This window comes from Pygocentrus nattereri, chromosome 25, assembly GCF_015220715.1.
Source record: "Pygocentrus nattereri isolate fPygNat1 chromosome 25, fPygNat1.pri, whole genome shotgun sequence".
NCBI classification, from domain to species: domain Eukaryota; kingdom Metazoa; phylum Chordata; class Actinopteri; order Characiformes; family Serrasalmidae; genus Pygocentrus; species Pygocentrus nattereri.
Window position 1 is genome coordinate 4,542,208 of NC_051235.1, and position 13,868 is coordinate 4,556,075.

At 44.0% G+C, this 13,868-nt stretch overlaps 1 protein-coding gene across 4 annotated transcripts in view; it reads left to right on the top strand.

The window, feature by feature from the left end:
• The window catches only part of LOC108443488 (calpain-1 catalytic subunit-like), a 39,305-nt gene extending 27,783 nt beyond the window's left edge, over nucleotides 1-11,522 (top strand). For all 4 annotated transcript variants that reach the window (XM_037534460.1, XM_037534459.1, XM_037534457.1 and 1 more), the window contains 13 exons: nucleotides 884-1,044; nucleotides 3,373-3,542; nucleotides 3,656-3,667; nucleotides 4,538-4,749; nucleotides 5,401-5,440; nucleotides 6,245-6,310; nucleotides 6,399-6,456; nucleotides 6,670-6,734; nucleotides 6,872-6,940; nucleotides 7,901-7,979; nucleotides 8,123-8,236; nucleotides 8,351-8,409; nucleotides 10,683-11,522. In XM_037534460.1, coding sequence (XP_037390357.1) covers nucleotides 884-1,044; nucleotides 3,373-3,542; nucleotides 3,656-3,667; nucleotides 4,538-4,749; nucleotides 5,401-5,440; nucleotides 6,245-6,310; nucleotides 6,399-6,456; nucleotides 6,670-6,734; nucleotides 6,872-6,940; nucleotides 7,901-7,979; nucleotides 8,123-8,236; nucleotides 8,351-8,409; nucleotides 10,683-10,709 — 1,132 coding nt within the window. In that variant the 3' untranslated portion in view covers nucleotides 10,710-11,522. The remainder of the gene's footprint in view (nucleotides 1-883; nucleotides 1,045-3,372; nucleotides 3,543-3,655; nucleotides 3,668-4,537; nucleotides 4,750-5,400; nucleotides 5,441-6,244; nucleotides 6,311-6,398; nucleotides 6,457-6,669; nucleotides 6,735-6,871; nucleotides 6,941-7,900; nucleotides 7,980-8,122; nucleotides 8,237-8,350; nucleotides 8,410-10,682) is intronic.
• The last annotated feature ends 2,346 nt before the right edge of the window (nucleotides 11,523-13,868 follow it).

Consider the following 13,868-nt stretch of genomic DNA (forward strand, 5'->3'; position numbering starts at 1 on the left):
TCTCTACACTGGTCCTTATTTCTCTTCACTGGTCCTTATTTCTCTTCACTGGTCCTTATTTCTCCACACTGGTCCTTATTTCTCCACACTGGTCCTTATTTCTCTTCACTGGTCCTTATTTCTCCACACTGGTCCTTATTTCTCCACACTGGTCCTTATTTCTCCACACTGGTCCTTATTTCTCTACACTGGTCCTTATTTCTCTTCACTGGTCCTTATTTCTCTTCACTGGTCCTTATTTCTCCACACTGGTCCTTATTTCTCCACACTGGTCCTTATTTCTCTTCACTGGTCCTTATTTCTCTTCACTGGTCCTTATTTCTCCACACTGGTCCCTATTTCTCCACACTGGTCCTTATTTCTCTTCACTGGTCCTTATTTCTCCACACTGGTCCTTATTTCTCCACACTGGTCCCTATTTCTCCACACTGGTCCTTATTTCTCTTCACTGGTCCTTATTTCTCCACACTGGTCCCTATTTCTCCACACTGGTCCTTATTTCTCTTCACTGGTCCTTATTTCTCCACACTGGTCCCTATTTCTCCACACTGGTCCCTATTTCTCCACACTGGTCCTTATTTCTCTTCACTGGTCCTTATTTCTCCACACTGGTCCCTATTTCTCCACACTGGTCCTTATTTCTCTTCACTGGTCCTTATTTCTCCACACTGGTCCCCATATTGGTCCCTGTTTCTCCACAGTGGTTTCCATTTCTTCACATTAGTCTCTATTGGAAGGTTATTACTTAATAAAAAGTAAAATGAATAATTTAAATGAATTGTCAACAAAGAGCAGTTGATTTTTTTAGTAATGCATTAGTGCCATTCCTCAGTAGTGTCTCTCAGGTCGAGACAGAAGTGTAACTGCTCTCTCTCTCTTTCAGGATGTCATTTCAGGAGTTTAAGCGTCAGTTCTCACGGCTGGAAATCTGTAATCTGACGCCTGACGCTCTGAATGATGACAGCCTGAGTTACTGGAACACCATCAAATTTGAGGGTGGCTGGAGGAGAGGGAGCACGGCAGGAGGCTGCAGGAACCACGCCAGTGAGGAATACATGCATGCTCACACAATTCATCATATACTCCGACACTTCTTTGGACGGATGGATGTGTTTAGATGGTAAACCACTCTGAGCTTAATGACAGTGGCATGTATGCAAACCCCTGAAAACACTGCTGTACCTGGTACTCCTGTTGGTGTGGTGCTGAGACACCACCCAGATAAAGGTTAACAGTGTTCAGCAAGTAGATTCAGGAACTGTGGCTAACTAATTGTGTCGCAACACGTGTAAAATTTGGGTCCGAGCCCCGATGAGTGTCGCCAGTGGCAACAGTGGCGAGGGAAAGCTCCCTGAGAGCAAGAGGAAGAAGCCTAGAGAGGAACCAAGACTCAAAAGGGGAACCCATCCTCCTCTGGTCGACCCCGGATAGCAAAACAGCGTTAGTGTAAAATATTATACTACAAAACAAGTGGAGCCAACGGTTCATTAGATTAGTTCGAGTTCATGCAGCAACAGCAGCAGCATCAGGAGGGTCCGTTCATGCAGGTGAGGTTTGCACAGCTTTGTACACCGTGAAGCTCCATGGTGGTCAAAACGGTGCAGATCAGCCAACAGAGATGCAGCTGTGGTGGCGACTCAGGCAGACGTCAGTCAGGGGCTCAAATAGAGCGAGGGAGGGAGAAATTGATTAACAGGACAGGTCTATTTATAGAGAGATATTAGAGCGTTAATAGCGCAGCAAGTGATATTAGCAAATTGCTTGAGTTTTAAATGTAGAGAGTGTGTCTGAGTCCCGGACAGAGGTCGGGAGCTGATCCCACAATTTTGAGGCTACATAGGAAAATGGAAAATGCTCAAGAGTGTGAGCTTGATGTTTTGAGCTTGAGCTTTTATACAAACAGTAGAAACTGAAGTGCGAGATCCTGATTATTAGACTACGTTTACCACGTGCTGTGAATCTCTGACTTGAATGCAGTATCTATTTTAATAAATATCCATACAGGCCTGTATCGATATAAATATTGATACAGGCCACACTGTACCAATACACAGTTCACCACAAGCTCATCCACTACGTGCTGCTATATTGATATTTTGGCCTAAGTACATGGTAACACGAGTCAATCCGATGGCCAACACTGACACATGCTATTCTAAGAGGGAACTTTAAGATGCTCCCACTTGCAGGGATAAATTTGTCTGGGTGAACTACCACAAAGAATTACACTGGCTACCTGTGTCATTCAGGATAGATGTTAAGGTTCTGCTACTAATTTTTAGAGCTCAAAATGACCTTAAAGCACTGCTTACATCACATCTGTTTATGTTCCGGCACATAATCTGTGATCTGCAGATAGTGGCCTTCTACAGATGCCCTCTGTAAAATACAGAAAACACGGAGAGACTCAGTTATTCTGCTTCTAAACTGTGGAACTCAATTCCCCCTTTTATTAGACAGTCTCTCTTTAACATCTTATGCCTTGTGCTACCAAACTGGGCAGAGAATCAAGTAGCTAGCTGGCAAAGTGACCATTAATCTGTGAATTTAAACATGTTTTGCTCCTACAAGTTAAATGTGCAGAACTCCAAATGCTATTAATATACCAACACCATGACATCATACATCAGGTTCTATGAGAACAGCTTCATTTAAACTACAGAATGGGTGAAATACAGCAACGACAATCCATGGTTTTCAGCTGAATTCAGACAGCTTCAGGTGGAGGAGGAGGCAGCGGTCAGAAGCAAGGACAGAATTCTCTACAAAGAGGCCAAATACAAGCTGGAGAACGGCTAACGGCCTAATTTCAGTTTGGAAAGGTCTTGAAGAGATGACCAGCTACAAGACGAGAAAGCTTCCCTTCTCCTCAATGACCTCCAGTTCACCAATGACCTGATTTAGTTCTTCTGGAGATTCAAACATATAAAGGACAATCTTCAGGCCCTCTCTGCCGATTCCTAGCTCTTCTCCCCCTCGCTGGCTCTCTAACCTGTGCCCCCTGCTCATCTCACCATTAACGAGCAGGACGTTAGCTGGTTTTTTAGCAGGCAGACATTGAGAAGGTCAAAGCCAGACGAATTCCATCCACTGCTGTGACCAACTAGCGCCACTTTCCACCACCATCTTCAACAAGTCGGTGGGACTTTGCTCTGTTCCTATGTGCTTCAAAACATGTGCCTCCCCATCACTCAGCGCAATACCCCCTGTTATACAGGGGTCCCATGCTGGCTGGCTACACCAGTGTTGGCTGGCTTCTAACTTGCTCCGTAATGGCCCTGATGCCCTGCCTTCAGTCACGGCCACCGCTGGTGGAAGGCTGTGTATTGATTGATCAATGATTGATGTTTGTGATGCATGTCTCTCTGTCAGACACGTTCTGGATAAACCCGCAGTATAAGATCACCCTGCTGGAGGAGGATGACGATCCAGAAGATGATGAAAAGGCCTGCAGCTTCCTGGTGGCTCTGATGCAGAAGGACCGTCGGCGCTACCGCAAGCAGGGCCAGGACATGCACACCATTGGCTTCGCTATCTATGAGGTTAGCAGTTCAGGGGTCAAGTGTTGGGGTGTCTTAGAGTAAAGTGGACTTCGGGCTGTGGACTGTGATTTATATATAATATTGTCCGACTCTTATCTTTCTCTCTTTTTCAGGTCCCAGAGGAGGTAAACATCCTGCTCTGTCTGTGCTGCTTTCAGATTGTCTGTGGTTGAAATGCACAATGTCACATAAGGTAGATATTGAGTTAAATCAACAGTCCTATGAAGTTCAGTTAACCACCACTGAATACAAAATACAGGACTGGAAACTGGATTCAGGGACCTGATTGGTTGACCAATGCTCTAGACCTTCGTTAGTGGTCAGTTCTGTTTTTCTTAAGAAAGAAAGGCTTCCCCTCAGTTTACCCTCAGTCAACTGGGTCTTTTTAAATGTGTACACATCATTGGCTTCATGTAGCAAGAACTTTGTAAGTCTGTCCTGCTTTAAACCTCCTAAAAGGAGTTTCTGTTTGGGTACAAACTCATTTGCTCTTCCTACAACCTGCTTCCTACAAAGGCCTGCAAATCGGAACTTGTCAAATCCCACCTGAGCCACTTTTATAGGTGAGCCTAGATTGGATACATATCCGATTCGTGGCCATGCGACCTTCATTTTGATGCTCAGATCAGATTTCATGTGCTTTTTTTCTACTGCGACATCATTCAGCGTTACCATGGCAACAGCGGCGAACAGAAAAGGCCTGTAAACGGTGGAAAAGCAGCTCATCTCACCTTTTTCTCCTCCGTCTGGCTCTAATAATGAAGCCGAGAGCTGATCAGAGTTAATGATCTTCTCAGCGAAGCTCGTTCTGCTCGTTAGTTTGATGCCGTGATTCAGTCACATGGCGTTACTGAGGAGGAGGAGCTTATGAGCAAATGAAAGCTACCCATTCATCTTTCCACACCTGCCTCTAATGAGCAGTTCATTCGAAAGTATTCAGCATAATTTGGAAAAATTCCCCGGTAACTGATGCGGAGTGTTTTCTTATTGAATAGTTCCAAGGTTGCCAGAGTGTGCACCTGAAGAAGGACTTTTTCCTGCGCCACTCTTCCTGTGCCCGTTCCGAGACCTTTATCAACCTGCGGGAGGTGAGCTCACGACTCCGCCTGCCTCCGGGAGAGTACCTGATTGTCCCTTCCACCTTCGAGCCTGGGAAAGAAGCTGATTTCGTCCTCAGAGTCTTCACTGAGAAACAGTCCGAGACACAGTAAGTCAATTCTGATCATCGTTTACACCGTTAACTGTCCCTGTATTAGTTAATAGTCCCCGTCTTCGCCCTGAGCTGCCTCTCGGTTGTGTTTCTCTATGTGGATTATTCCACTGAAACGGTTAAAAGTCAGGGGCAAAAACACATTTCAGACTTTTAACTGACTGATTCTTCTGTTGTTATTATGACAAGCCTGTAACAGTAGTAGAAACTACTGTATATTGAATAATGTTCACAAAGGTTCTATACAGAACCGTACACAACACAGGCATTTTCTAAGCCGCTTGTCCTTCTGGGTCGCGGGGGATGGGAGGGAGTCTATCCCAGCGGTCATTGGGCGGCAGGCAGGATCCATCCTGGACAAGTCGCCAGTCCATCGCAGGGCAGACAGACAGACATACACACTCACACTCATCCCTGCACGTCTTTGGAGGAAACCAGAGGAAACCCACTCAGACGTGTGGAGAACATAGGGAAAGGACCCTGACCGCCCAGCAGCGCTGCCCACTGCACCACCGTAAATTTAAAGAACCCTCTTTTTTAAGTGTGTAAATGATTTGGAGTGGCCTCTTGGGAGCCAACAGAAAGACGGGAAAATGCATATCCAACTCTGAAATGTGACCAACATGGAATGTTTCAATGTTTTTCCAGAGAGATGGATGATGATGTGTCATTCATCCTGGATGAAGAGGTGAGAACACACACAGCAGATTCTCGCATGTTGGAATTTTATTTGTTTATTTTAGGCACATTAAGGCTTTTCGTGCCACAGTGGCTGCGATGACTCTTTGTATATATAGTATTATGTGTACATATGCATGTATATTTCATTCATAGATATATTTAGAATGTATTATTCATATACTTCTATATTTCAGGGATGCGTCATGTATTCATGCCTGTTTGTGTACATTTGCTACTATATGCACTTGTGGTAGAAGCTGTCTGTCTGTCTGTCTGTCTGTCTGTCTGTCTGTCTGTCTCTATCTGTCTGTCTCTGTCTGTCTGTCTCTATCTGTCTGTCTGTCTCTATCTGTCTGTCTCTGTCTGTCTGTCTGTCTGTCTGTCTCTATCTGTCTGTCTCTATCTGTCTGTCTCTGTCTGTCTGTCTGTCTCTATCTGTCTGTCTGTCTCTATCTGTCTGTCTGTCTGTCTCTATCTGTCTGTCTCTGTCTGTCTGTATCTATCTATCTGTCTGTCTGTATCTATCTATCTATCTATCTATCTATCTATCTATCTATCTATCTATCTATCTATCTATCCTTCTCTCCGTCCACCTGTCCAAATATCTGTCTCCTATTTCTGTCGATTTCTATCATCTATCCCTCCATCTATCTGTGCTACTTTCGCTCCTCTTGTTCAGCAGAGAAACAGTTACTCTACATACACTTTTACTGTTTGTTGTTGTTTTTGTTTTTCCACCGTTTCCCTGTGATTAATAGCGCGTTCAGACGGGTGTGAGTGTCTCGTAATGTTTCATGTTTCGCTTTCCAAGGGAGAAATTACAGAGCAAGACATCGATGCTTCATTCAGAGCCATGTTCGCTCAGCTTTCTGGAGAGGTAAGAATCTCTCACAGTGTGTGTTATTGACCTGGTGTTATTGGCCTTTGCGATCACTCTTTTCCTGCCTCTCTGTTTTGCTCATTAGGATATGCAGATCTCAGTCCATGAGTTGAGGACCATCCTGAACAGAGTTGTGGGCAAACGTAAGCCTGATGTTCCTCCTTTTCCTCTTGCTCACTTTACTCCAAACATTTAATGGTAATATGAGTGAGGGAATGAGTGAGGGGTTTCGGGAGGGAGGGAGTGAATGAGGGAGCATGGGCCATAGATGAGGAAGATAGTGAGTGAGGGAGGGAGGGATTGAGTGAATAAGTGAATGTGTATTTACGGTGGCTCTGTTCTCGTGCGTTTTTCAGACAGAGACTTAAAGACAGACGGTTTCAGTTTGGAGGCATGCAGGTGTATGGTGGCCCTCATGGATGTATCCTTTCTTACAAACACAACCAACCAGTCATCTCTCACTACAGCAGCTCTGACTTTATCAGAGTACTGCATTTAAATCTCACAGACAGACAGACCTCTGGTTACAAAGTGTCCTTGACTTCAGGTGAATCTCAGAAAGACGGAAGTGCTCGTCTGGGCTTGGTGGAGTTCCAGATTCTGTGGAATAAGATCCGGAAGTGGCTGGTGAGAGCGATTTGATTCTTTGCTGTACGAGTGGATCAGACACAGCAGTGCTGCTGGAGTTTCTAAACACTGTGTCCACTCACTGTCCACTCTATTAGACACTCCTACCTTGTCGGTCCACCTTGTAGATGTAAAGTCAGAGACAACAGCTCATCTGCTGCTGCACAGTTTGTGTTGGTCATCCTCTAGTCCTTCATCAGTGGTCACAGGAAGCTATTGGCTGGATATTTTTGCTTGGTGGACGATTCTCAGTCCAGCAGTGACACTGAGGTGTTTAAAACTCCTGCAGCACTGCTGCATCTGATCCACTCGTACCAGCGCACCACACAATAACACACCACCACCACGTCAGTGTTACTGCAGTGCTGAGAATGATCCACCACCCAAACAGTACCTGCTCTGTGAGGGTTCATTGGGTCCTGACCACTGAAGAACAGGGTAACAGAGTATCAGAGAAACAGATGGACTACAGTCTGTAACTGTAGAACTACAGAGTGCAGCTATACAGTAAGTGGAGCTGATAAAGTGGACAGTGAGTGTAGAAACAAGCAGGTGGTCAGACTGTTATGCCTGCTTGGGGCACAGATTCAGTTAGAATAAACAGTCCAAAAGGTGCGTGAGTGTGAATCTTCAATTCACAGTCACATGTGTGACCGGTTTGACCACACAAGGTCTCAAACTGTCCTTCAGTTGTTTTAGGCTCTGACTTCTTTAGGTGGGATTTTGAAGTTTGCATGTTTATTTAGACCAAACGTCTGGATTGTCCAACAGAAGAAGAGCTCAGGAACATCCCTAACTTTGGCTTTATGTTATTTAACTAACTGAGAAAACTCTCCTTTGTAGAATTCCACCCCCTGAAAACTGTGAAATCTGCTCTACCGGAATTTTCCATCCTTAACAGATGTGAATGTCCTGCTTTCTGACCTTTGTATCAGTCTGTTTCCGTTTCTGTCTTTGTAGGGAATTTTTCGGCAGTTTGATCTGGACAAGTCAGGCACCATGAGCTCCTATGAGATGCGTCTGGCCTTGGAATCAGCTGGTAGGGCAACGTTTCCATCAGTGTCTGTTTCAGGGTTTGTCTCTGAGTTCATTGCATCATTTGAATCTTTTAGGTCCTCACGGTGGTGCACATGGGTATGTCGGCTTCTCTGGTTTTATGTATTTCTCTTTCTCCTGTTTCAGGTTTTAAGCTCAACAACAAGCTGAACCAGGTGCTGGTGGCACGGTACGCCGACCAAGAGATGATCGACTTTGATAACTTCATCTGCTGCCTGGTCAAACTGGAGGCCATGTTTAGTATGTAACAGTTCTAATTAACTCGGTACATTACATCACGTCCTGGTTAAGGAGATGGAGTCATGTGACAGCTCACGGTATTAGTGGTTTATTAAATATGATGTTCTTAAACAGGAACCTTCCAGCAGCTGGACAGAGATGGAACTGGACTGGCTGAGCTTAACCTCTCTGAAGTGAGTAAAGCGTGTTTTACACAGACCTGTGCAAAACCACTGATGGGTAAATTGAGACCATCTCTTAGAGCCAGTAGCTCTTCTAATGAAACATTACATTACATTACATTTAGCAGACGCTTTTATCTAAAGCGACTTTCAGGTGATTGCAGAAAACCTCAAACAAAACCTTGTATCTCCAGTTGCATCTTCACATAATTTGAAAATGCCTGTTGCGCTTTACATTGTCTGTAAATTTCATGAATGGATCAAAAGAAGTGGCCAAAGATGAGTCTGGTTCCACCCATCCATCCATTTTCTAAGCCGCTTCTCCGTCAGGGTCGCGGGGGGGAGCTGGAGCCTATCCCAGCAGTCTTTGGGCAGAAGGCAGGATACACCCTGGACAGGTCCAGTCCATCGCAGGGCAGACAGACAGTCACTCACACCTAGGGGCAATTTTAGCATGTCCAATTGGCCTGACTGCATGTCTTTGGACAGTGGGAGGAAACCCACGCAGACACGGGGAGAACATGCAAACTCCACACAGAGAGGACCCTGGTCACCCGGCCGGGGAATCGAACCCTGGCCCTCCTTGCTGTAAGGCGACAGCGCTTGCCACCGTGCCGCCGAGTCTGGGTCTGACTTACATTAAAAGTAAAGAAGTTTTTTCCCCTCACCTGTAAAGTTGTAATTTTGGAGATACAAGCTTTTGGTCACTGAAACTTTCAGGTGATTGCAGAGAACGAAGCCTCTTAATTAGTGCTCTGGTCGAAGCATTATAACTCTCCTAACTGACACACGAGACAGCAGTTAGTGCACTAACGCTTATTATCCAGCAGATGTCATGGAAGGGCTGCTTGTCTCTGCTCATCAACCTGCTGATCATTTGTTCCTAGAAAAGCTTGTGTGCAAGTTTGGGATGTCATACGAGCAAAATAATTAATTGTGATAGCATGTGTCTCAAATTTGGCCCTTAAGGTGATATTACTAATTTTATCTTGTTCACAACAACATGAAAATCAGTGAGTACAGTTTCCAGTTTTAGTGAGAGCCAGAAGTGGCCAGAAGTATGTGGACTCCTCTCCTAATTATCGAGTTCAGCTGTTTCAGCAAGACTAACACATTTATAAACTCAAGCACGAAGCCTTGCAGTCTACATAGACAAACTCTGGCAGCAGAATGAGGTGAATTCAGTGACTTTAAGCCTCCTTTGCCACAGGTCAGTTTGCCCTGATAGAGCTGCCCTAGTCAACGGTAAGTACTATTACTGTGAAATGGAAGCGTCTAGGAATGACAACAGCTCAGTGTTCCAAACTGCCTCTGGTAACATCAACACAAGAGCTGTGCTTTGGGAGCTTCATGAAATTGGGCCATGGCTGAACAGCTGCTCACAAGATCACTATGTAGAATGGCACATACAGCAGGATTGGTGTAAAGCACTGTCACTGGATTATAGTCCAGTGGAAACATTCATAGGAGTGATGAATCATGCTTCGCTATCTGGCGGTATGATAGACGAATCTGAGTTTGGCAGATTCCAGGAGGACCCTACCTACCAGAATGCCAACAGTAGAGTTTGGTGGAGGGGGGATAATGGGCTGGGGCTGTTTTTCAGGCCCCTTAATTCCAGTGAAGGGTGATGTTAACGTTACAACACACAAAGACATCTTAGAAAAGTATATGCTTCTATCTTTGTGGCAGCAGTTCGGGGAAGTGCAGATGCACTCCAAGATCTTGTGGAAAGCCTTACCAGAGGAGTCGGGGGGGTGCAACTCCATATTAATTTTGGAATGGGATGTCCAGCAAGTTAATATGGGTGTCCGCATACTTTTGGCTAGGCAGTGTATGGAACGAGCTGCAAAATGCAGAAAGACTGGCTGGTTTGCTGTCTGACGTGCCACAGTAGGTACCACTAGTTAAACGTTTACGCTTATACTCTACAGCTAATTCCCCTTATGATACAGTGATGTCAGTACTACTCAAATAAAAGTCAACTTCTACCAGCGAATGTTTGTTGAAAAGTCTGAATAGCTCCAGATCCTCTCCGAGTGTCCGAGTTTTTTCCACTGTTAGTTTTAAAAATTCTTTTAATTTAAAACGATTAAATATAGATATTATTTTCCGTTGCCATGTCAATCCTTGTTTTTGTAAATGCTCGGCTACATTGAAAATGAGGGTTGCCCTCAATGTACTTCCGAGTCAAAACAAAGGTTGATTGATTGATTGAATGTACAGTAAATCTTGGGTGCTTTGCTGCTTCCTTTTATCCATGTAACCGTCTTTGTCACACACAGTGGCTGTACCTGACCATGTGCGGCTGAGAGTGGGATCGGCAGGGGGTCCACCCTTCGTCCTGGAGATCGGACGGCTGGAGCAGCTGCAGCACTACAGTAGCTCCTCAAAGCTTTACTTTTGTTTATCATTCCAATCCAAAGATGCTTGTTCGACCCGGCACGGACCGCCTTATCCACTTTAACAATATGTAAAGCCCCCTCATACACCTTAGTATGTTTTTGCTTCATGCTTGAAAGAATATCCTATCTATGCAAAATGCAAAGTGCTTAGACACTTAAAACCGTGCAATATGATCACAGTGAGAGCTCTTTAGCTGAATATACGAGTACATAAACATTGCTGCATGGCACTAAGAGGAAATAATCCAGCACTGTGACACTAACCTTATTTTAAAGGGGTGTTCTCGTCTCGGAGACTGACGTTACTACATTCCCTCATATCTGGAGTGGACTGGATCTTACAGGTGTGATTGAGTGGTCATCTGAAAGAAGCATACACTACGTCGGCCTTGTTTAGTGCAGGCTGTCAATCTGTTGAGGATGTTCTCTACAAAAACTAACAAGGAACAGGTTATGAATGTCAAGATTTAGTTGATGTCATGATGTGGAAATATGACCTCCCTGCTTTTGTCCATAACTTAAAAAGGAATTCCCCCAATTTTTAAAGCTTCTGCATAATTCATTTGTTGTAGCTCTACATTTAGAGACTGTGCCTATTAACCCTGTTCTTCAATGGTCAGGACCCTCACAGAGCAGGTACTATTTCGGTGGTGGGTCATTCTCAGCACTGATGTGGTGGTGGTGGTGTGTTAGTGTGTGTTGCGCTGGTGCGAGTGGATCAGACGCAGCAGTGCTGCTGGAGTTTTTAAACACCTCAGTGTCACTGCCAGACTGAGAACAGTCCACCAACCAAAAATATCCAGTCAACAGCGTCCTGTGACCACTGTGATGAAGGACTAGAGGATGACCAACACAAACTGTGCAGCAGCAGATGAGCTGTCGTCTCCGACTTTACACCTACAAGGTGGACTGACGAGGTAGGAGTGTCTAATAGAGTGGACAGTGAGTGGATACAACGTTTAAAACTCCAGCAGTACTGCTGTGTCTGATCCACTCAGACCAGCGCAACACACACTAACACATCACAGTGTTACTGGAGTGCTGAGAATGATCCACCACCCAAAATAGTACCTGCTCTGTGGGGTCTTTACAGTGGTGCATTTCACATCAGAGCATTTGGAATTCCTTTGTTTACATCTTAAAAATGTAACTTTGAAAATTGTTGGAATTCTCCTTTATGAAAGTGTTGTTATTATTATTAGAGCTAACAGTGTGTCAGGGAGCTAACAGTTTGTAGAGGTGGCACTTTTAGCCCTCATATCCACTAAATATCCCATGTTTTCATGAAGCTAAAACGGTACCATGCCTGTTTGCTGGGCATGGATTAAGCCTAGTCTTGGACTAAACTGCAACGCTGGTGATGATTCACCACAGAAATTCTTAAAGGTCTGGGCCTTTTCTGGGTCTAGGAAAGTGGAACCAGTGATCAGATAAAAATCCACTCTGCTATTAAATGGACATTTATTTCATTTTTAGTTGGTAATTTTCCTATGGAGTGCTGCTTAATATTAAAGTGAAGACATTACAAAGAAAGACATTCAACTTGGTGTTATTTTATTCTGTGTATTCAGTAATGCTGCTATTACAGATGTCCAAGTGGTGCTGGGTTTAGCAGTCCCAGTGGGCAGTAGTGGACAGTAGGAATTTATACTCCTCATAGTGAGGCTGTTAGGGTCCCCCACTGTATTGGAGTCACATCAACCAATAGAAACATGCAGGCAGAAGACGGATGAAAATCTCAGATGGAGGACGGTGGTGATGCTGTGCACTCCTTTTCTGTTCTATACCAAATCTTTGCCTTCGTGTCTGTTGTCTGCTCAGTTTTGTATCTGGCCCTCACCAAAGAAGAAACCGTATATAAACAGGATCCAGAAATGCTGCCACCTTCTCTGGGCCCAAGCTTATCTAAAATGGACTGAGAGGAAGTGGATAAGTGTCCTGTTGTCCAACAAGTCAACATCTGAAATTCTTTTTGAGGGCTCTTTATATGGCCGTCACCAAAGTTTTCTCTCGATGGCCCACATTTCTTTGTTTCTGGTCCAAATGTTTTGTTTCTTGCTGGATTTCGACCTGTACAACCTCCACCCACTCCAGCCGTGAACACATCTTCCAGACGGACCTGTGTGCGTATTCGTCTACCGCTCCGTCCTTGCATTGTCTGGTGTGTTGGCACTCTTACAGGAATAGTGCAATGCTAAATTTTAAGAGTTTAAATGTTAGTGGGATTTTCTGAAGATGTTATATTAAGTGACACTTTTAATGTTGGATCCCTTCAGGGTTGTTCAGAGTGCTAAAATCAATGTAGAAAATAATGAATTTTGTTTGTAGTCCACCACCCCATACCAACAATTTATCTGGAGAAGAAAAACATTTCTGGAAAAGAAACTTCCCTGGAACTGCGACTGCCTTAAACAACAAAGGTGTGGTGCAATATCAGACATTCTGTGGTTTTGGGTGGAGAAAACTGCCCACAAAAAAAATCTGCCTTTCCTGGCAAATATACTGAGTTTGCCAAAATGAAGACAGTTCAATAATTACATGTTGTGAAGCTCATTAGAAGTCACAGTTTTACAAGCACAGACAGTCAAAAGAATGCTTGAGTTTTCAGATTAGAAATTTTAAAAGTTTTATTATTTTTTTACTTAGAATTGTTTTTTTTCCTAAAATATAAAGTTAAGAAATCAAGATTTTCTTTCTAAAGCCTTTGAGTCTGAATCCCTTCCTGGGCATGTTTTGCTACTGTCATACTTGTGCTCACAGTAGATTCATGATCCAATACATTTCAAAAAAGTTGGGACGGATAATGTTGTTGATTGGCAACAGGTCAAGAACATGATTGGGTATAAAAGAGCCTCCCAGAGAGTCAGAAGTAAAGATGAGGAGGGATTCATTACTTTGTGAAAGACTGCAGCATCAAATAGTGCAACAATTCCAGAAAAACATTTCTCCACATAAAATAGCAAAGAACTTTTGCTTTTCATCATTTATGGTATAGAATAACATTAAAAGATTCAGAAAATCTTTAGAACTCTCTGTCTGTGAGGAACGAAGCCAAAACTAGTATCT